We start from the raw sequence: 23,098 nt of genomic DNA, 5'->3' as shown, positions 1-23,098 counted from the left end.
TTATTTTTCAATTTAGCAGACTCGGTCCCCCATAGCAGAGCAGCTAAGTGTGCCACGAACTATGGCGGTCGGGTGGTATACATTCGTTCAATGCATATTACTATATATTATTTAAAATAAAGAAAAACTAGACTAATTAAAAAATAAGTATAATATGACCTCAGTACATTCAACACTCCCACCTCAGTTCGTACACTGCCCAGAGCGCTGGAATCCACTGTAAACCCAGATTTTGACTCGACTCAAAGAGATTGAGTTCATATTACTTAAATCTGTGTAATTTATTGACATTACTAGCGAATTCTGATTAAGGTGAACTTTTTCAAGTCTATTCTTATAGTAATTGTGTTTTTTTAAGTCCAATCAATGTTTTTACTCAAACTGAGTTTGTTGTACTTAAACCTGTGTTATTTCTTTACATTAATTATGAATTCTGAGTAAACTGTACTTTAAAAAGCCTATTTTATTGCAATCATTGGTTTGAGCTCAGACAACTCAATATCATCAAGTTTTGCCTGTTACTAATAGTAATGCAATGATGTCACGATCCGCCAAAAATCCAGTTAACGCCAGTTTTGTCCAACGAACGTCCCGCAAAGTGTGCACAGTTTAGTGTGTTGTTGTATGAATATAGAGCCCGGAGTCAGAACAATTGAACTTCATCAGAACAATTTGAAGCGTCTGCTTTGGGCACACTCCTGCTGCTTCCAGACAGTGAACTTAACGTTCAGTTGAGACAGTCACACAGCTAGACACTGTTTAACAAACATCGTGGTAAGTTGACTAGCAGACTAGCTCACATAATTATTTAGGTTTATTTTCTTGATTTAGCTTGGTTAATTTGCAGTTAGTCCCACTCTTGGCTGTTATGCCTCTTTTTTTAACTGTTTTCATTTAGTTAATGCCATGTAGCTATTGTGTTTATTTGGTGAGTTAGGCTATTAGTTATAGTTATCTTCAGAAGCTTTACACTGTAAGCTAACTGTCGTTTTCCTTAGCTCATCTAACTCTAGCTAGCTGAAGATGGAGTGGAAGTTTAAATATTGTGCTTTTGTTAGCGAGAAAAGGGCGCAGCTATTCAAACACTACCGTTTTACCCCAAATGGAGCTCTCATCAAGCAGAAGATGGATTTGACATTCAATCTTAGACGGAATGAAGTTGTGAAGGACAAGCCTGCCATCAACCAGATATGTCAACGTTGGCCGGCTCTCTTTACTGAACAACAGGTAGGCCTATAGATTTGTCTCATATGCTGTATTCTATGGAACTCCTGTGGTGACATTAGATTTTTAAAAATTAAGGTGTGGCCACAAATCCATTATTGGTGTAATTTAGTTTATTGTTGAACTCATCAAAATGCACTCTGGGTTGTTACATAAAAAGCTCATATCAACTCATTTGAACATGTACATGTTGTATTTTTACATGTTTCAGGTGTGTCTGGAGTTCAGCAGGGTGGCTGGTAATAGCCTGAGACTGGAGTTCTATGAGGCCCTTGACCATCACAGTCCTAGGCTCATGGAAATCTTCAAGGCAAAGGGGGGGCTTACAGGGCAGATTTTGGCTGACCTGATGCAACAAAGGTTAGTAGAACATGTGTAAATAAATGTACTGACAATGTGAGCTATCCTGTTTGCAGATGCTTTCTTTTCCTTGATATTTAGTAGCCTATATGTAATGGAGTTGCCTAAACTAACTCCTCAGTCCTGTCAGAGTAATTAATTACCATCTATCACATTAGTTTGCCAGGTTTTGCTAGTTGATCTGTAGATGAGGTAGGCAAATAACTACCTGTATGCGTAATGTCAAGAACACTGTGAGTTACCAGGTGGGGTCCAGTATGTGCTTGTAACACAGGGTAACACATGGACCCTGTGTTAAGTGTGTGATGTCCTCTCTGCTCTCTCTCAATCCACCAGGCTTCGGATGTGACACAAGCCAGATGCCTTGTTCTGAGGGGTCTTCCTATCATTCTCGGTGATGATCCATGTGCCTTCAAGGCCTGCTTTGTTAGCAACTTTGATTCTTCTCTACCTCCTCTCCTCTATCCCCCCCTCCTTGCTTCCCCATCCTCTACCTCCACTGTTCTCTCCCTACTATCAGTTGTGGAGGACTCTCGCACCTGTCCTGAGTGATTTTCTATAGCAGTTGCTGCAGTGGGCAGACACTGGACACGGCTGACATGAGCTTTGTACCTATTGAGGCTATTTGTAGCACAATGTTGTCATGGTGATGTGATATTGTGCACTATTCTTTCTTGCAGGATGGTGAGGGGGGTTTGTACAGTGATGTTCCAGTGGGGATCCTCTGCCATGAACGGGAAAACATCACACACGCAGTCCCTTCACCACAATGCAACCTCAGTGGGAATCATCTTGGAGAGAAACATTGTGATGGCTGTTGAGAGCCTGCCCCAAGCCATGTACATTGTCTTCGGACTTACCTACGCACTTCATCTCAATTACCCAAAGTACATGAAGAACACTTGATTTTTTTCAGCAGATACTTCTGAACTTAGGTAAGACGGATCTGAAACTTCAAACACTCAAGAATCAGCTTGCAATGTAAGATCCAGCTTTTTCTGTTTGTTTTTTTTTTTCTTTTGTTTTTGAAAAAATGATATGTTCAATAAAATAAAAATTTGGATCAATGTAATGCTGCAGTTGTATGTATTTTACATGGCTCTGTTGATTGAAATACATATTTTGAGTTTCAGAAGCTAAAAAAGTTAAGTTTGTTCTGTTAGAGTACACCATTTAGTTGAATTAGTGATGTAGTAATACTAAACATGCTGAGTTAAATAAATGGGTGGGGAATGGTTGTATAAACTAAGTATCTTTAGTTACTGTAACTTGGTTATTAGTACATTCAACTTAAATGTTCTATTCCATTCCATTAGGAGCTTCAAGTACATTGAACATAGTCCAATTCACTTACTTAACTAATGCTTCATTACTTAAAAAATTTGAGGCAACGAGTTACCTCAGTTTTTTTAAGTAGAGTCTACTTATCTGGGTTTACAGTGCAAGTTCTCCTTATATAAAAATATAAAGATAACAGCAAGCCTGTTCCAAAAAGGCACACACCATATGCATGTCTGGACACTTTTTAAGGGTTGCTCAAGCACCCCTAAAATGAGATTGAAGTCCTTTTTTAACAGACGTTTGTCTCTAATAAGCTGAATAAATGAAAACATATGATTAAATATAGAGTTTAACAAAACAACCCCCCACTCCTTACAAAGAAACATGCAGTATGTTTTAGAAATAGTGATGTTCGGCATGTTACTCCAACTTCACCATATACAATTCTGATGCCTTCTGCACTATAGGAACAAATATTCCCAACTTTTCCACTGAGAAAGTAATTATATGTATCCAATTTGCAGTAAGCTTTCACTGCCTCTCTGGTGTAAACACACTGTTTCAGTAACATAGTGATACACATCTGGGTTTGTCACTTCAGATAAACATTTTAAACTGTGAAAATGCCTTAAATTCTTCATATCTGAGACTCAGTTTTGTTTTCTTTCATCTCTGTGATCTCCCATCACATTGTCTTCATATGGGACACTCAGCAAGACCCTGGAAGAGAGTGGACATACCTGTTCCTCTTTCCCCAACTGATATTTGTGTGATATAAGTGTGAGTGTGTCAGATTTGTTTGGGTATCTCAGCATTTTTTCCATCAGGTTTGCAGCATTATTTCCACTCAGAAAAGCAATAAAGTACATCATCCTGGTGTGCTGATAAGTACTCATCCAACATTTAAATAGATCAGTCAATGTAGGCTATTGGAGACATAGCCAGGGGAAGTATCATAATGCAATCACAATACAGTGTAATTCATACTGTATAAATGCAAAGTGGTATTTATTTTCAGTGTAGTAGTTGCTACCAAGTTACGTTTTGATTGTTATATGTTCAAGACATTCGAGTGTGATGCGAGTGTAACAAACTAAAGAAAAAACAAAACACTAAAATCACTAAAAACATGCTTTTAATCTGTCTCTAGAGCGTTTACTCAAAAAACACCACCATGGTTTCCATGGAGTCCCTGTTAAAACATTTATGCACATTTCACATTAGCTTTCATCACATATATATATAAAAAATTAAAATGATTGAAACACGTTGAAATTTCAGACCTAATATTTTTACAGGAATCCAAAACACATGGCATCTTGTATGTTCACTTTACAAGCAAGTGTAGTCCATGTTGTCTGTAGGTCAATGAATAGAGGTGATGCTGAGATTTTAAGGAGGGCGTCATGTCTAGCCCCGCCTCCCTGTCAATCATGTATCATTTTTTAGTCTGTTCAGTCACGCCCCATGTTACTTCCTCTTCAGCTGTGTCTCATTTTGTAATTTAGTTCTGGTATTTAATCCTTGGTGTTCAGTCTTTGTCGGTTAACAAAGCAGGGGCAGAGATGCATGTGAATACTCCAGTTACCGTGCTGGCCATGGAGAGTGAAAACATGAGTAAACTAAAATCATTCATGACTGATGAGGAAACGATCAAACGTCTGTGCTCAGTCTCTCCCACTACTGTTTACTGCAGATCACATGTAGTCTGTCCAGCCTGCTTCATTCTGTATAAATACTGTGCAGTATTAGTGCAATACAGAAAATGTACAGTTAGCTAGACCTATAGGTAGAAGCATCGGACTTCCCCACACTGAGCAGTGTTATGGCTTCTCTCCTGTGTGAATGCGCTGGTGCTGTTGAAGATGACTCAGTCTAGTAAAACTCTTCTCACACTCTGAACAGTGATATGGCTTCTCTCCTGTGTGAATGCGCTGGTGCACTTGAAGATGACCCTGTTGAGTAAAACTCTTCCCACACTCTGAGCAGTGATATGGCTTCACTCCTGTGTGAATGCGCTGGTGCACTTGAAGACTTCTCTGTGTAGTAAAACTCTTCCCACATTCTGAGCAGTGATATGGCTTCTCTCCTGTGTGAATGCGATGGTGCTGTTGAAGATGACTCGGTGTAGTAAAACTCTTCCCACACTCTGAGCAGTGATATGGCTTCTCTCCTGTGTGAAAGCGCTGGTGCACTTGAAGATGACCCTGTTGAGTAAAACTCTTCCCACACTCTGAGCAGTGATATGGCTTCTCTCCTGTGTGAATGCGCTGGTGCAGTTGAAGACTTCTCTGTGTAGTAAAACTCTTCCCACACTCTGAGCAGTGATATGGCTTCTCTTCTGTGTGAATGTGCTGGTGCTGTTGAAGATGAATCAGTCTAGTAAAACTCTTCCCACACTCCGAGCAGTGATATAGCTTCTCTCCTGTGTGAATGCGCTGATGTTCGCTGAGATAACTCTGTGTAGTAAAACTCTTCCCACACTCTGTGCAGTGATATGGCTTCTCTCCTGTGTGAATGTGCTGGTGCCGTTGAAGATGCTTCAGTGTAGTAAAACTCTTCCCACACTCCGAGCAGTGATATGGCTTCTCTCCTGTGTGAATGCGCTGATGTTCGTTGAGATAACACTGTGTATTAAAACTCTTCCCACACTCTGTGCAGTGATATGGCTTCTCTCCTGTGTGAATACGCTGGTGCCGATGAAGATGACTCTGTTGAGTAAAACTCTTCCCACACTCTAAGCAGTGATATGGCTTCTCTCCTGTGTGAATGCGCTGATGTTCATTGAGATAACACTGTGTATTAAAACTCTTCCCACACTCTAAGCAGTGATACGGCTTCTCTCCTGTGTGAATGCGCTGGTGTTTTTTGAGACTACTCTCTTCAGTAAAACTCTTTCCACACTCTAAGCAGTGATATGGCTTCTCTCCTGTGTGAATGCGCTGGTGTTTTTTGAGACGACTCTCTTCAGTAAAACTCTTTCCACACTCTAAGCAGTGATATGGCTTCTCTCCTGTGTGAATATGCTGGTGCAGTTGAAGATGACCCTGTTGAGTAAAACACTTCCCACACTCTGAGCAGTGATATGGCTTCTCTCCTGTGTGAATGCGCTGGTGCGCTTGAAGATGACTCTGTTCGGTAAAACTCTTCCCACACTCTGAGCAGTGATATGGCTTCACTCCTGTGTGAATGCGCTGGTGCCGTTGAAGACTTCTCTGTGTAGTAAAACTCTTCCCACACTCTGAGCAGTGATATGGCTTCACTCCTGTGTGAATGCACTGGTGCAGTTGAGGATTTCTCTGTTCAGTAAATCTCTTCCCATACTCCCCACAGCTTTTCTCCTTTTCCATGTTTACTGATTTCAGCAGTCTGACATACTCCTCATAGATAAATGTGTTTATGTAGGTAAAGTCTTAGGAAAAGTATTAAGAAATTGGACAGCACTAATTCCTAGAGGAAAAAGACATTGCAAATTCATTGTGAGATGAAGATGAAACAATCATCACAAAGAATTGTTTGGGCTCTGCATAATGCTAAAGACATTAATTATAAAGACATTCATGCTAAAGACCATCAGGAGACAGTGCTAGGCTTCATTACTTCACTAAAATGAAAACATTGGTCTATGTTGTTATATGTGTCTCTCTCTGTTTGGTTCAGTGCCACTGGGACTTTTATTTTGCAAGTTATTTTCTTTCCTTTCTCTCTCATGGTGATGCAGAGCTGCTTTGGTCTGTTGAAGCTCCTTATGAGTTCCAGCAGTGTGATTTGATCTTTTAAATTATTGTGCATCAGAGAATTAATCTATGGGCAGCACCAACATATAACAGAAAATTCACCTGTGCACAAGATTACTCAATGTGCCATGTTTCCAGGTAGATTGAAGGTAAAAGTGATGTTGGCCTCTTTAGAAAGTGCTCCTGCTAAAAGTGTGCAAAAACTCACATGATCCCCAAAGGAATTTTTTTGTATGTACATATTTGTACATACATAGTGTGATGCATTAGAAAGTTGCTATGCATTTGCTTGAAAGTGACATATGAATTTACAACTATTGCATTTTGTATTTTTGTGTCACGATTTTCATTTGATAATCACGCTGTGTTTGTATGCAACTAAAGTGTTTTGAATTTGTAAGTTGCGTTTTTCATTTGAAAATCACATTATGTTTGCTTGCAAATAGTATATTTGCGGAATATGTTCTGTTTGTTTACTATGTTTTGACAGCATTATAACTCCATAGTGGAGTTACTGACCTGTTCAGAAGGGTCTATAACCCAGCCGGTGTGTGTATAATGAGATTGGGAGATACTGTGTTAATACTGTGTAAAAGGATGTATAACCCAGCCTGTGTGTGTAGTGAGATTGGGAGCCTGTTCAAAGACCCAAAAACAAACAAGGCTGCATTATGTATCCAAATCCAAAAGGTACAATTGGGCCTACAGGCTACCTGTAGGCTGTGAGTGTGCTTTAAACTGTTGATTATTTATCTGGATTATACTGAGAAATGCATCAGTCACAGGTTTAAAATATAACTCACCTCTTCAGACGATCTCAAATGTCTCACCGTTAAGACAACTTCTTCAACATTTATGTTGGACTGAAAATGATCAGAATAAAATAATTTTACATTTCCTTTCCTTTTTTCCCCCTTTTTTTAATGACCCACCTCCACCCCCCATCTTTGGAGGACAACTTTGTTTTTATGTACAGATCATAAAAACATGTTTATGTTTTTTCTCCCTGCCCTTCTGTCTTTTCCCTTTTTATTCTTTCTCTCCACCTCTTTTCTTGGTCCACCTAATCCCAATAATTATCACTTTGCATATTGTTATCACTATATTATACAGATTTGTTATAATTGTCATTTGATCTGTACATAATTCTACATTTCCACACTTCACATTTCTTAAAAATGACATAAAAAGTAAAACATGCACATGTGATGTAGATCCAACACATCTACTTCATTCGAACTGTTCTTCAACATAGATCTCCATGCCACTTCTTATTAAATGCCTTGTCATTTGTACAGCATATCTGTAAAAGCTGTAAAAAGTGCTTGAGATCTACAATATAGGCGAGATCTACTGCCATCTTCTGGTGAAATATAAAATAGCTTTTTAGCACAAGAGCATTTTATACTGTGCTGGCAGGCCACATAAAGTCCCCCGGTTCGGATTTTGGACATGCATAAAGCATAGCTTCCTATAAACACCAACATAACGTTTTAGTAAAATGTCTATTTGATCTAATATTGGCGGTCACTGATAAATAACAATGTATAAACAACTGGACAAGATGACAGATGGGTTGAAAACTCAAATGCCTTATTCGCAGTTTCAGATTTGTTTGGTTACTTATTCACAGCTCCTTATTCGGTGGCTGAAGTTGGTTCCTTATTCAAAAAGGATTTGTTCACAATTCGTGTTTGCTGCGCATTTTGTTTAAAAGAGATAGATTAAACTAGGGGTGACCTGCAATAGTCGCTGATTTGACTATAGTCGACTATACCCCCAGTCGACTATGAAGTCATAGTCAAATGTACCATTCTAACTGCATGGGGGTGCCCAAGGATGCTGCTAAGAATTAGTTGTTACATGAAATGTCTTTGTTTTAGTTATATATAGCCTTTTGTCAAATAAAATCTGTCAAATCTAATTTCTATTAATAAATATTTTTAAATGATGTGTGCACATTAACAATAGGCATCTTCCTTACTACAAATCAATAAATCACACCCTGCAGTTGCACAATCCAAATGAGCGGACCTGAACATGCTAGGATCAGCATCTGCCGAGATTATAATGGCTACTAAAAAAACTTTAAAAGTATTTTGAAAAAGACCAAGATTAATCAAACAAAGTAAAGTGCAAGTTATGTCATCAACGTCTTTTATTTCGCACGACCAACATGGGGAAAAAAAAACAGTTCAGCAGTTTGTCGTTTCGGTCATGTCGTCTCGTCGCGATGCGTCTCGGCAAGTAGGCCTATAAACATTTTTTGTTGTTGTTTGCTTTTTAAACCCCGTTACTTGAACCTTTACTTATAATTTTTTTGCAGTTGTGTGGCAATTTTTTTTTATATTTTCAGGCAGGCATATTTTTTTTATATATTTTTGACATTTTGGACAGTGCCTGTCTGACGATATGCGCACTGACGGTTAATGTTCTCTAACCTTTCATTAAAAACAGATAAGTAAATAAATAAAAGCTGAATAAAGCCAACCTACCATGTTTATTCATTTATCTGAGTGTTTTAGGTTTTTACTTTGAAGTGGAAAAAATGTCCTCCATGAGAACGGGATCCTGTTTAAGGCACTCTAGATTAAAAAAAAACCCGATTCGACTATTAGTCGACTAAAGAGAAAATCTGACCAATCAGATTCGACTATGAAAATCCTTAGTTGAATACACCTCTAGATTAAACAAACGAGCATAGGAGCATACATATAAGAGGTTATTGTTTCCCATACTGATTTTGTGAATGTAGAAAAAAAATTATATTTAATGAAAGCATTCCTTTTGAAAAATGATTTCTATTTGAAGTCGTTCCAATTGTACGCGATTTGTACATGATGATTGAATTCGTCAGCATTTCTAACGTAAGTAAACATTCTTAGATTTGAAAACTAAAACACAGAAATGCTGTTCTAGAACACAAATGAATTGGAAGAAGAAGAAATACCAGCACACAACATGGTATATAGAGCAGTGGGCATATAGGTGAACGAATTTAAAGGGGCAGTTTCAGAGGCTTATTGAAGGCCTTGATGGTGGGCCAGAGAAATAACAAATGCATCATGAAGAATAGGTCGCTCCCTAAGAGAAGAACCTGATTTTAGCCTGTCCCAACATCATTTAATAACTCAAATCTAACTGGAAACACGGCATATTGAGTAGTTAAGCACAGAAAGTGCACTGAAATGATTCAGAGGGGCAAGTTCAGAGGCCTGCTGTATGCCGATAAGGCGTCAGGCCAGACAAGCAACACATGCATCATACGTAAACCGTTACTATCTGTAAGAGAAACTTCATTTTGGCCTGGCCCGACATCATTTTATGCCTCAAATCTAACTGGAAACATGCATATTGAGTAAAGCGCACAGGTTAAATGGTTCAGAGGGGCAATTTCAGAGGCCTGCTGTATGCCTGTAAGGTCTTGGGCCAATCAAAACTCAAATGCATCATACATAACTAGTTCCTATATGTAAGAGAAACCTGATTTTGGCCTGGCCCAGCATCATTTTATGCCTCGAATCTAACTGGAAACACGGCATATTGAGTTGTTAAGCGCACAGGTGAAATGGTTCAGAGGGGCAAGTTCAGATGCTTGCTGCATGCCTATGAGGTGTCGGCCAGACAAATAACACATGCATCATACATAACAAGTTACTTTCTGTAGGAAAAACCTGATTTTAGCCTGGCCCAACATCATTTTAAGCCTCAAATCTAACTGGAAACAAGGCATATTGAGCACAGGTAAAATGGTTCAGAGGGGCAATTTCAGAGGCTTGCTATATGCCTGTAGGGTCTTGGTCCAAGCAAAACTCAAATGCATCATACATAACTGGTTCGTTTATGTAGGAGAAACCTGATTTTGGCCTGACCTGACATCACTTTAGCCCTCAGATCTAACTGGCAATGTGGCATATTGTGTAATTTTGCACAAGTGAAACGATAGTTCAATTGCAGATGCTTGCTGCTATATGCCTCTAATGTCTCAGGCCAGGCAAAAGTCATATGCATCATACTTGACATGTGCCTATCTATTTGATAAACTAGACTTCAGTTTGTATAATAGTATTACTAATGCAATTAAAATATTATATAATGTTAATAGTGCAATCTATTAATATTGTATTTAGAGAAATGTCAACTACATACTTGTAGGCCTTATTCATTTAGTCACACAAATGAATACTCGGACATAGAGACCAGGTTTTTCCTTAAAAGAAAATCATTATAACTCCACCAAATTCAATTTCCATTGATATATGCAATGCCGTTTTCAGCTCTGGCCAGGAATAGCCCTCTCTTCTCAAGAATCAGATCTGTTTTAATTATCTTTGTAGGTCAAAGCACATTGTAATATTTTAAAATCTAAAAGACTGTTTAGGTATTCTCTTTAATAATAATAATAATAATAATAATAATAATAATAATAATAATAATAATAATAATAAAAGTTGTTTTAGACAGACAGGTGTATGTCAACCTATTCTTATGCAGCATTGGAAAATAACTGCCTGGTGGTTATGCATCTCTTTTTTTCTGGCCCTGTAAAATAAATACAGCTAGTGAACCACTCCCATTCACGGTGCCATGCATTTGCCCGTCAGCATGTCACCATGTGCTTTGTGTTTATGTTCCCCTTGTCGGCACGGCCCATTGGTAACATTCTTCGCTTCTCCGTTATCACTCTCTGTACATTTAGGTGTACTCCATTATCCCGTCTCTCCATTGGTTATTGCTGCTCTATGCTTGTGCCTGTTTTCGTGGCATTCAGTGTTCACCAAGTTTTCAAGTTTGCTCGTCAAAAGAGCTTAACGTACTTGTGACTCACGATTTTGTGTACTTCACTACAATCCTGAATATCTATATACAGTCATAAGTATAACTCGTTAACTTGGGGGAGTAGCCAACGTAAATTGTCACTGGGCGAGGAGCCAGAGCGAACTAGTAACTCATTGAATTATAGATATGGATCAGAGGTAAGTAAACTAAATTTTTTTTCCGGCGTGAGAAATCGGAAGTGTGGCGTGAGAGCGTGTGAAGACAGTCAAATGTGTGTGTTTCACGCTCAATGCGTGAGAGTTGGCAACCCTGGGAATGACAGCAGGCAGGTGTGAGTGCATCTGCATGCACTGTGAGGTGGAGACTCTTGGAGCAAGGCCTGGTCTCAAGGAGGGCAGCAAAGAAGCCACTTCTCTTCAGAAAAAACATCAGGGACAGACTGATATTCTGCTAAAGGTACAGGGAGTGGACTGGTGAGGACTGGGGTAAAGTCATTTTCTCTGATGAATCCCCTTTCCGATTGTTCCAAAAACACAGCCATGAATAAAGAATGGTACCAGAATGTCCTCAGAGAGCAACTTCTCCCAACCATCCAAGAGCAGTTTGGTGATCAACAATGCCTTTTCCAGCATGATGGAGCACCTTGCCATAAAGCAAAGTTGATAACTAAATGGCTCAGGGAACAAAACATAGAGATTTTGGGTCCATGGCCTGGAAACTCCCCAGATCTAAATCCCATTGAGAACTTGTGGTCAATCATCAAGAGACGGGTGGACAAACAAAAACCTACACAATCTGACAAAATGCAAGCATTGATTGTGCAAGAATGGACTGCTATCAATCAGGATTTGGTCCAGAAGTTGATTGAGAGCATGCCACGGAGAATTGCAGAGGTCCTGAAGAAGAAGGGTGAACACTGCAAATATTGATTGCAATTATATTTCTGTATGTGATAAAAACATCTGACAAACAGCAGGGCAGCAGATCATGTGAAAATATTATATTTATGTCATTCTCAAAACTTTTGGCCATGACTGGGTGCACGATATGACGATAGAAAATCGTGAATGGCGATAACGAGTGGAGAATCGCAGACAATCTAGCAAATTAGAGAAATCGTATAGATCGCCTTTGCCAATCAGCGCAATTACTTTTTTTTATGCTGGTTCCCGCCGATGCGGCCGAGTATGGCGTAGGACTGACCAATCACAGCGAACTGTGCGTCTTCCACGTCTCCATGTTGTGTTTGTAAAAACTAAAAGTGGACAACCATGGCTGAAAGCCAAACCGAAGAGCTGTTAACGAAGAGGAAATCCACCTCTGTAATATGGAATTTTCTTCCACTGACCAAGTCCAAATTTCAGCGACATGTAAGGTGTGCAAAGAACATGTGAAAATGTCCGATGCCAGTACAACAAATTTATTCAATCACTTGAGACGTAGGCATCCCAAGGAATATGCCGAAAGTGAAACAATAAGGGCAGCGGGGGCAGCCGCCTCACACGCTGCAGCCTCGGTGGTTTATACTTTCACGAGTGACTGTAGCGCGTGACTCCGCACACCTCACGCGAACCTGTGCGAACGGCGGAAGCGTTTATACAGGTACTTAAACTTCCTGCGTCGCTCCGTGTTCTTTGCAGTGTTCTCCGAAACGATATGTTGTAGTGTAAAGAAACACCCATCAAAAACAGGAAGGAACATTTACTTGACCATTTTTAATGTTGCTTTGTGTTTCAGGTTTGAAAAGTGCTGGAATTTAGGCTAAAGTACTTGAAAATGCTTGAAATTGTAATTACTTCGTTTCACAACAAATAGTTGTCTGACTGAACAGTTCTCTTGTATTACGTTAACAAATATGAGCCTCTTGTAATTCCAGGACGAAACATGAGAGAACGTGAAGACGTTCAGATTGGGTGTTTTTAAAATAAACAACCATTAAATAATGTGATGAAAAAGTGAATTATTTCGAATCATTTCAACTATATGTATAAATATTTAACTTAATTAAGTTTAACGTGCTGGGAAATATTGTATATTTAGTGCAATAGTTCACTTTATCAGTGTCACTCGTTAAAATCTGCTTAGAAAGAAAGCGTTGTAGCCCCCCCCCCCCCCCCCCCCCCCCTTTTTTTGGATAGAATATTGTGATAAAAAATCGAAATCGTGATTTTATGCAAAAAAATCGTGCTAACATTTTTTTCCCATATCGCCCACCCCTAATATATAATAAAATATTAAACTTTTGATACAAAAATCACTGGAACTTTCATGCAAAGTGCACAAAACAGGTTTATCTGACGTGCCATGAATCTTATGGAGAGGATTCAGTGCCAAATTGAAAAGTAAACCCTACTAGGCAAAAATGGAAATGCAATCCACAAAATGCATTGCTCTTCCATACAAACATGCAGAATACGTGCCAAAATGAAATGCAAAGCACTATTACATTACATTTCAATGCACTTTATTCCTTTATTGAAAAACAATACACAAGAATTTGCATTCAAAACCAAAATGCTGAATTTGTGCCAGAATTGAATATAATACAGCTCGAAATGTAATCATGGCACAGAGGTATTGCTTTTCACCGTACGGTATTTCAGACATAAATGTCTCCTTTAAATGTAATGATCACGAAATTGATTTAAACACTGATGTGATGAAAACATGCCGCAATGAAAAGTAAAAGCTCCAGTGTGTGTGGATTTGTATTTAAAGAAAGAAACGCTAAATTCGTGCCAGAAGCCACCTTGAAATGCAATCGACTGAACGTCACTGCATTCCACTGTGTGTGTCTGCGAATGTGCAAAAGCAAATCACAATGTGTAGGATTACATTCCATCTAGTGGCAGCGTCTCCATCTTCGTGCCAGAATGAAATCTAATCACTGTCCAATAGGAACGCTTGCCTGAATTTGGGGTGGGGCTTAGACTCCAGTCAGAACCAATTGCTCGTAGTTGGACTTGAAAGCAGCAGAAATGTCTTTTCACGCCAGAATAAAAGAGGAAATAAACACTAATTGGACAAATTGAGGCTGGTGCAGTTACAGACGACTATGAGCTTAACTTAAATCTGACAGTTTCTGTTTGCATGAACACTTAAGTTTATCTAATCTAGGTGTCTAAGTAAGTGACAGTAAAAACTGATGTTAGAAGACGAGCGGTTAGCTAAACAGAATACAGATGTATTAAATACTTATGTATGTTGTGTTCTTCATATTGGACATAAACTGTTAAATTAATGAGTGTTTGCTGTAGTTACTTATAATGTGTAATGGTTGTGCTGTTCGTTACCGCATGGACACGTCGAGGGGGACTGTTATTCAGTAGTGCGTGCATGTAACGGCCATGATCCTCATTAACCAGTTCACTGAAAAACTTCTCAACTAATATAATGCTATTTATATTTTTCCATCCATCTATAGATGCATTCAGTTGTGCAGTGCACTACATGTAGTAAATACCACTGTCTATTCTGCACACCTGAAGTGTACTGTCCTAACGAAAAAAGTATTTTTTATTAAAGGTAAAAAAAATGAAATAGTACATATTTAAGAAATGTACTGTACTTTATTATGTTGGCAATCACAGATCATTATTCCTGTCCACTCTTACGTTTTCTTGTAAACTTGGTCGGAAAACGTAAGTGGCACGTAAGAGGAGTTGGATTAGATGCAGCTCTGCCCGCCCCCTGGACCGACCAAAATAAACTATGGATGGTGGGAGGAGTTGGATCTAGATCCAGCTCCACCCCCTGGACTTTTGATTCTGCAGGGAGGGGTACTTGAAAACTGTCGCACATGAAATACTACAGGCACCAAGGGCGTATGGAGCAGGTTTGACATTGGGGGACACACATTTGCTATCAAATCAAAGCCCACCCTATCCTCTAAAATATTACTATACACTGATTCCACTGTAGGTAAGGTAGTTAATCACTGTATGTATGGTGACGTAGAACATTTGAGGAATTACAGTAAATTGCAAATAAATAAAATACAACATTTCTGTACTTATGTTTATTATTAGATAAATCCAAATTAAAGGACACCTTATAAACTAAACAAGACACTCAATAATACATGATACTGTTGTCCACAAACTTTAAATAAATTATGCATGCAATGTATGGATTATATTCAGATATAACCAAAAAAAGATTGTATGCTCTCTGTAGGTGCTGAGCTTTAAGCATTTAGACTCATGGTCTATGCTAGAAAACCAAATATTTTCTTCTCTTATCATTCACAGCTACAAATTACTTGCAGATTGTCTTTTTATCCAAGAAATCAAGCTTATTCTGATGGACATGACAGATAGCGACATGGTTATGTCTGTTTTGAGTCATTGTAGAGTGGAGCCACGTCTTGAGCCTGCGGAGGCTACTAAAACTTCCCTCTGCCTCAGAGAATGAAACGGACTACTAAAAGCAACCTGACCAGAGCTTCCACTTGACCAAATAATTTACGTACCTTTGAAGGCAAAGCATGGATGATCTCTGCAGCTTCTGCACTGTTACTCTACACTCTTTGTACCAGTACTCTACTAATAAGTGTCACGGTACGGCGGCCCCCTACTAGTCCCCCCCGTCTACAGCAGCAGCTTGTCCTGTGGGTGTGGTGTTGTGTTCGTCCCTCAGGTGGGCGGAGCCCGCGATCCGTCTCACCTGAGGGTCGTTTGTTCGTCTATATACGTCTTGTCTTTGTATCAGTTGACCGCTGGTTATTATATCCTTAATTCGGATCAGTTCACGGGTTTTGGTTTGCGCACTTTACATATTAAACCATCATTTTTCCCTGAGACTTGGCATGATCGCTTCCATTTATTTTCGCTCACCCTACCCGTCACAGAATAACCAGCCACCCTTCGGAAGCCACCAGTCTCCTTTGCTTTCTCCTTTGTTCGTGGTCATGTCTTGTGGTAAGTGTTTGTCTGCGTGGTGTTTTGTTTGAAGAGCTCCGCCGTGCTTATGTGTTGTGTGTGTGTGTGTGTGTAGCACGGCGAGGACCAGGGCAGTCTGCCCTGGGAAAGCTCTTCATGTCCGTTGTTTGTTTGTCTGAACAGGAGCCTCTATCAAGCCCGGTGTTCCCGGCCCTCACTTAAGCAAACACATGACCCGCTCATTCTTGAGGCACCTGAAATATGCATATAACGCCGAATTTTTTTCAAGAAACACTTGAGCATTCCAGTAATCGGTGATCGATTATGTTTGTATGGTCCAATATGCCACGCCCCAAATTCAGGCAAGCGTTCATATTGGACAGTGATTAGATTTCATTCTGGCATGAATACAGCGCTGCCTCTAGATGCAATGTAATCCTACACATTGTGATTTGCTTTAGCAAATTCGCAGACACACAGTGGAATACAATGACTTTTAGTCTATTGCATTTCAAGGTGGCTTGAAATTCAATCTGTTTCTTTCTTTAAATTAGCGGTGGGCATAGATTAATTTTTTTAATCTAGATTAATCTCACTGAAATCTTGAAATTAATCTAGATAAATCTAGAGTAATCTATATTAAAATGGCTCATATACGTGCTACCCAAGTAATGACAAAGTTTTTGAGATAGGGTTTCTTAATACAGAGGGTGCGTTAGACCAGGGGCTCATCTCCTGTTTCTAAAATGCATCAATGACTGCTTGAGAAAGCTGTTCTACTTTGATACTTGAAGAAAAAAAAAACATGCTCAATAAAATGTAGGCTACTCGTGTTCAACGGTTTATTCAGTTAAACATGAATTTGTAAGCCTACATACTGTACATTAAAAAGAGTTGATAATATGTTTATTCAGCTAAACATGATATTTGAAATGTAAGCCAACATTTAGTACATTAAACTTCACGGACGTAATTTGGGGGGGACTTTTTCAAAAGCCGGTTTTGGTCCTCTGCAGTTTTAACGGTTAAAAGGAAATATGTAAATAGCGACGAATCTAGCGCTAGGACCATGCAGAAAACGACCGCTCCGAGCTCCGCTCCGGTAACTTTTTACATTCCTAAAAATTAATTTTCCATGAAGCAAACCTGGCGACTTCGTGTCTGCATCCATGTAAACACACGTACGATTTGTAATTCACAGGTTTGAAAACTCGTTCTCGCCCCTACTGTGCAATTTGGTTAGGAATACAGTCGAGCTAAACTATCAAGTTGAAAGTCATTATGGTTTGCTTACCCATTTTGACTCAGTTCCCAACCCAACTTTAAGAATAGATTAACGGCGATAGTTTTTATATCGCCCGATAAGAGTATCAAATTAACGAACGCTGTTAACGCCTTTAACGTCCCACCACTACTTTAAATACAAATCCACACACACTGGAGCTTTTACTTTTCATTGTGGCAGTGTTAAAATAAATCTCGTGATCATTACATTTAAAGGAGACATTTATGTCTGAAATACCGTACGGTGAAAAGCAATACCTCTGTGCCGTGATTACATTTCGAGCTGTATTATATTCAATTCTGGCACAAATTCAGCATTTTGGTTTTGACTACAAATTCTTGTGTATTGTTTTTCAATAAAGGGATAAAGTGCATTGAAATGTAATGTAATAGTGCTTTTGCATTTCATTTTGGCACGTATTCTGCATGTTTGTATGGAAAAGCAATGCATTTTGTGGATTGAATTTCCATTTTTGCCTAGTAGGGTTTACTTTTCAATTTGGCACTGAATCCTCTCCATAGAATCTGGCCCACCATCAGTGTGCACTTACATATTGCCAGTTAAATATGTTGGGCCAGGCTAAAATCAGGTTTGTTGTACAGACAGGCACCTGTTTTGCATGATTCATATGAGATTTGTCTGGAGCAACACCTTAGAGACATACAGCAAGCCTCTGAATTTGACCTCCTGAATCATGTGACCTGGGCGCAACAATGTACAATATTCCATATTGCCAGTTAGATCTGAGGGCTAAAGTGATGTCAGGTCAGGCTCAAACCAGGGTTCTCTTACACACAGGAACCTGTTATGTATGATGCATACGTTATTTGCCAGGCCCGGCACCTTAAAGGTATACAGGAAGCCTCTGAAATCGACCTGAACAATGTGCGCACCTGCATGTGTCATGTTTCCAGTTATCTTTGAGGGCTAAAATGTTATTGGGCCAGGCCAAAATCAGGTTTCTCATACATAGAGTAACCTGTTATGTATGAAGCATTTGAGTTTGGCCTGGCCCACGACCCTACAGGCATATAGCAGGCTTCTGAAATTGCCCTTCTGAACCATTTCACCTGTGCTCAATATGCCTTGTTTCCAGTTAGATTTGAGGCTTAAAATGATGTCGGGCCAGGCTAAAATCAGGTTTTTCCTACAGAAAGTAACGTGTTCTTCATGATGCATTTCTTATTTCTCTGGCCCACCATCAATAAGGCCCATCGGCGCAGATGGAAATTCTGAAGTGAGGGGGACCAAGCTGTACAATATATACGTTTATGCTTGTAGATGCTAGATTTCGGATGGGGTCAATATAAATCTGGAGGGGACATGTCCCCCCCGTCCCCAGTGCCATCTGCGCCCCTGATAAGGCCTTCAATAAGCCTCTGAAACTGCCCCTTTAAATTCGTTCACCTATATGACCACTGCTCAATATACCATGTTGTGTGCTGGTATGTCTTCTTCCAATTCATTTGTATTCTAGAACAGCATTTCTGTGTTTTAGTTTTCAAATCTAAGAATATGTTTCCTTACGTTAGAAATGCCGACGAATTCAATCATCATGTACAAATCGCGTACAATTGGAACGACTTGAAATAGAAACCATTTTACAAAAGAAATGCTTTATATTTATATATTGTTCTCTACATTCACAAAATCAGTATGATAAACAATAACCTCTTATTTGAATAAGGAACCAATTTCAGCCGCCGAATAAGGAGATGAGAATAAGTAACCAAACGAATCTCAAACTGCGAATAAGTAATCAACTTCAGCGTCGTTACCAAGACTACATGCACTTAGGCTGACAACATTAACATGTAAGCTTTAAAAATGTAATTCCCGTAATTTATTTTGTTTGTTCTGAAACATAGATAAATTGTAAGAATTCTGGGGTGAGTTTCCCGAATCGTTCTTAGCGCTAAGTACTTCTTAACCTCATACGTTTCATACGAGGTTACGAAGTACTTAGCGCTACGAACGTTTCGGGAAACCCACCCCTGATTTGAAAAAGACAAGGGATCTTGCTGGGTGACTATTTACAAGACTCCTTCAGAGATCATTTTCTATCGTGCGATGGATATTTACAAAAAGAGAAACCGATTAACAATGGGAAAATAATTAGAAATCAAGGGCGTAAATCACATTTCAATGCAGGGGTGGGGAGACAATACACAGTAAACATTTTCAAAAGGAGTTCCTGAGGGGGCGTCAAAGCTTCTACAAAAATTTCACCCGTATATATCTATCTATAGATTATATAGATCTATCTATAGATTATATAGATTTATTTCACCTAAACGTAAACATACTTCAATGAATAACCAAACTAAATCAAATGTATGTAACATTACAATACATCCACTATAACAGCATGAAATCAATTAAATGGTACATTAAAGCTACTGTAATAAATTCGTACAATATAACTAGCATAAGCTTTTATCTTGGTAATAGGAACCACTGAGCTACTAAACAAAATAACCAAACAGAATTATATTAGTAGCAAATAAGTAGCTACGTTATCTGGCTGGGTTAGTTAGCGCTAGAACATCCATTATAAAAACAGTTTAACACGTTGAATTTTCCACCAACTTAGTCAAGACACGAGATTCAACCGTGAGGTAACGGAACGAACAAAATAGTCTGGTTAAGATTTGGTTAAAAGGTGTTAGTGTTTCGTATTACTAAGTTAAGTACTTACAGGTCAACCAGTAGTCCAACACTTCCAAACAGGAGACAATAGGCGCAACTCCACTAAACGCTCGATGCTGATATTGAGAATAAGGAAACCTGTGGTCTGTAATGTCCGATGGTGATGGTAGGTGTGCTGATAGATCCAAATATCGATACCAACGCTGGTATTGATTTTGAGCAATACTCGTGTAAAAAGATTAATACTCAGTCTTTTTAACTGTCCCGCACGCACCGACTGCTGCGTACGAGGATTCTTCAAAGTCTCTTTTCTGTCTGTAAGAGCAGCGCTGCCCACTCCTCAGTAAGGAAAGTCGCTATTGGCTGTCCTAAAAGTCAGAAAATTGCGTCATCGCCTAATTTGCATAATATAAGCTGTAAAAGAATAACGTTGTGGGAGAGAAAGAAATGAGTAAAGTTTTTTGAGCAATTATATTTTGTCAATTCTATAAGACCCCACTGCGTTAGTATCTCTCCCAGTGTTTTCTCTACGATAAACAGATTTTATAGAAGTTATCAAGTGTTATTTAAAGGGGTGTGTCGATAAGGTGATTGTTAATAGCTGCGTTGGTTGACATCTATTACCAGACGCTCAAATGTGAACGCGCTCAACAGCAAAACTCTATCAAAACTCTCTACAGCAAAACTCTCGACAGTAGTATTAAAACTGCATTCTCAGCAGTATTAAAACTGCATTGTCAGACTGCATTGTGTGGGACGGGGCTCACGGCAGCACCCGCTGCTCGCTGAGGACAGTAATTGAAGACCATGTTTGTTCATCTCAAAGTCTACAAAAAAAAGATTCGTTTTTAAAAAAGATTCGCTTAAAAAAAAGTGGGCCTGGCCCGCCCACTCAGCGCTGGAGAGAGACACCACTGGAGTATTAAAAAGTCTGAGAGGAAGAGATGCACCATTTGGCTTTATTTTATTGCAGAAAATGAAAATACAGCAAGCTGTATAGTTTGCAACAGGGCTGTTAAATACAGTGGAAACACAACAACTGTGTTAGTTGTAATCAATAGGGAGCAAACACAACAACTGTTTTAGTTGTAATTATTAGGGAGACTCGATAAGAGTTAATATGGAGATGGTTTCACCAGACCCTCTACCTGAAACTTTGATTTCTTGAAAAAAAGTTTGTGACATCCAAAAAATTCAGGTTGAAATTCAGTTAGGGAAAATATCCGGGGTACATAGAAAGAGCAAACAAACGTAGGACTAATCGAACTCGCATCTTGTCAATCATAAAACATCTCTGATGTCACTGGGAAGTGCGTCTTTCTGCCAAGTGCCAGCATAAAGTGGCCTCTGTGTCACCTATAAATGGCACCTTGTGACAGGTGACACATAATTGTGGCACTTAGCGTGTCCAGTGCTACTGACAACTGTGGCATCTGCTGTCCAGAAACGCCGCAGGCCTCCAATGACGGACATAAAGACTCTTTTGGGTGGAAAAGTTAGCCCTGTCTTGTCAAAGCACCAGTGATATCTCAGACATAGTCAGAATTCTGGATGTCAAAACATGCCTGTTTATAGTTTGAATTTAATGCGATAATGGTAAGGTGAAGTCAACTCTAGCTTTCTTATTCACAGCTTCAGGAATATGGTGTGACCATTTAAGGTGGAATTTTAGAGAATAAATTTGTGATTTTAGTCAAAATGGTTTTCTTATTGCTGTGAATTACTGTCTAACATCCTTTCCATTACATATGTTTGCAATAATAACATGAGATGTGGTAAATATACATGTACGTGTCCGTGTCTTCAATGTGATGCTTTATGAAACATCTTTCTGCTAAGATGCGTTTGTAAAACAGCCCTTGTTATTGAGCTGGTCATCAGGTGCAGAATTTAGGCACATGTTCAAGTTCTAATGCTGTTTTAAGCAGCAGAAACAATGTGGTTTACTGACAAGAGTTGACCAAAAAGCTTCACCTTATCGGCTGAAGTCTGAAAACTCCTGCAAGAACTGGTATGAACCAGGGGGGTGGTAAATAGTAATTAACATAAACGACTGCAACGCTTTGTTGGTTGTTAAATTTGATGTATTTGATACAGTGAGGATGAGATGTTCAAAAGAATTAAACTTGAAGCCGAATTTTTGAGAAATGCCTATATCAGAGTCCAGTGGGGAACCGTCAGGGCCCTCTACGCCCTCTCAGAGGGCCTAAAATATTCTTAAAACATTATATATATAATTATCCAATTTTATTTGATCTACTTACAGTTTTACAATCGACATCTAAACAATTACAAAAATATAAGCAAATAAATTATTCACCCGTGTCTATTCATTCTGTGTTGGAAGGTGAGGGGTTAAGTGGAAGCCTGTGAGCCTGTGTCTCCCCCTATCAGGACTGTGATGCCCGCTGTTCGTTTACAAAATGCCTGGCAGTTATAATTCAACGCAATACCAGTTTCAAATGACAGTAAAATTGACCAATCATATCTTCCCTCTTAGTGGGCGGGCTTAACTGTATGATAATTTCCGCCCGCTGTGGCGACGCTAGCTGTCGTTAGCCTACCGCCGCTAGCTAGTTTCGATTTGGCCCTTTGATGTCCTCATTTACATATTCCGCTTCCGAGAACCACGGAGCTGTGAAACCTTATTTTGTTTGGAAACTTATTTTGCTTAACAAGTTATCTAGTATAAATGTTATTTGAACGCCCTACATGCATTTCTAAAGCTATACTGTCGTCTCGGTTTTTTCTTTATTCTTTATTGCAGTTTATTAGGAGAGGAAAAAAATTATATCAGAGTCATATATAATGGCGACACCACCTCCTCGACCATTTGGACGGGGGTTATGGACATATCTATAGCCAGAGGGAGAAACTTTGTTTAGGGCCATATAGTTGCCTGG

General features: G+C 39.2%; 1 protein-coding gene across 3 annotated transcripts in view; it reads right to left on the bottom strand.

Moving 5' to 3' along the window:
• Positions 1–87: 87 nt before the first annotated feature.
• Positions 88–23,098, bottom strand: part of LOC143509958 (uncharacterized) — a 36,162-nt gene continuing 13,151 nt past the window's right edge. For 2 of the 3 annotated variants that reach the window (XM_076998883.1, XM_076998884.1), the window contains 2 exons: positions 7,406–7,465; positions 88–6,315 (listed from right to left, as the gene is read on the bottom strand). In XM_076998883.1, the coding sequence (XP_076854998.1) occupies positions 4,689–6,215 (1,527 nt within the window). In that variant the 5' untranslated portion in view covers positions 6,216–6,315; positions 7,406–7,465 and the 3' untranslated portion in view covers positions 88–4,688. Of the gene's footprint in view, positions 6,316–7,405; positions 7,466–20,244; positions 20,488–23,098 lie in introns of those variants that run through there. The other variant, XM_076998882.1, reaches the window with a different exon arrangement.

This window comes from Brachyhypopomus gauderio, chromosome 3 (assembly GCF_052324685.1).
Source record: "Brachyhypopomus gauderio isolate BG-103 chromosome 3, BGAUD_0.2, whole genome shotgun sequence".
NCBI lineage: Eukaryota > Metazoa > Chordata > Actinopteri > Gymnotiformes > Hypopomidae > Brachyhypopomus > Brachyhypopomus gauderio.
This window is presented reverse-complemented; position numbering and strand designations above follow the sequence as displayed.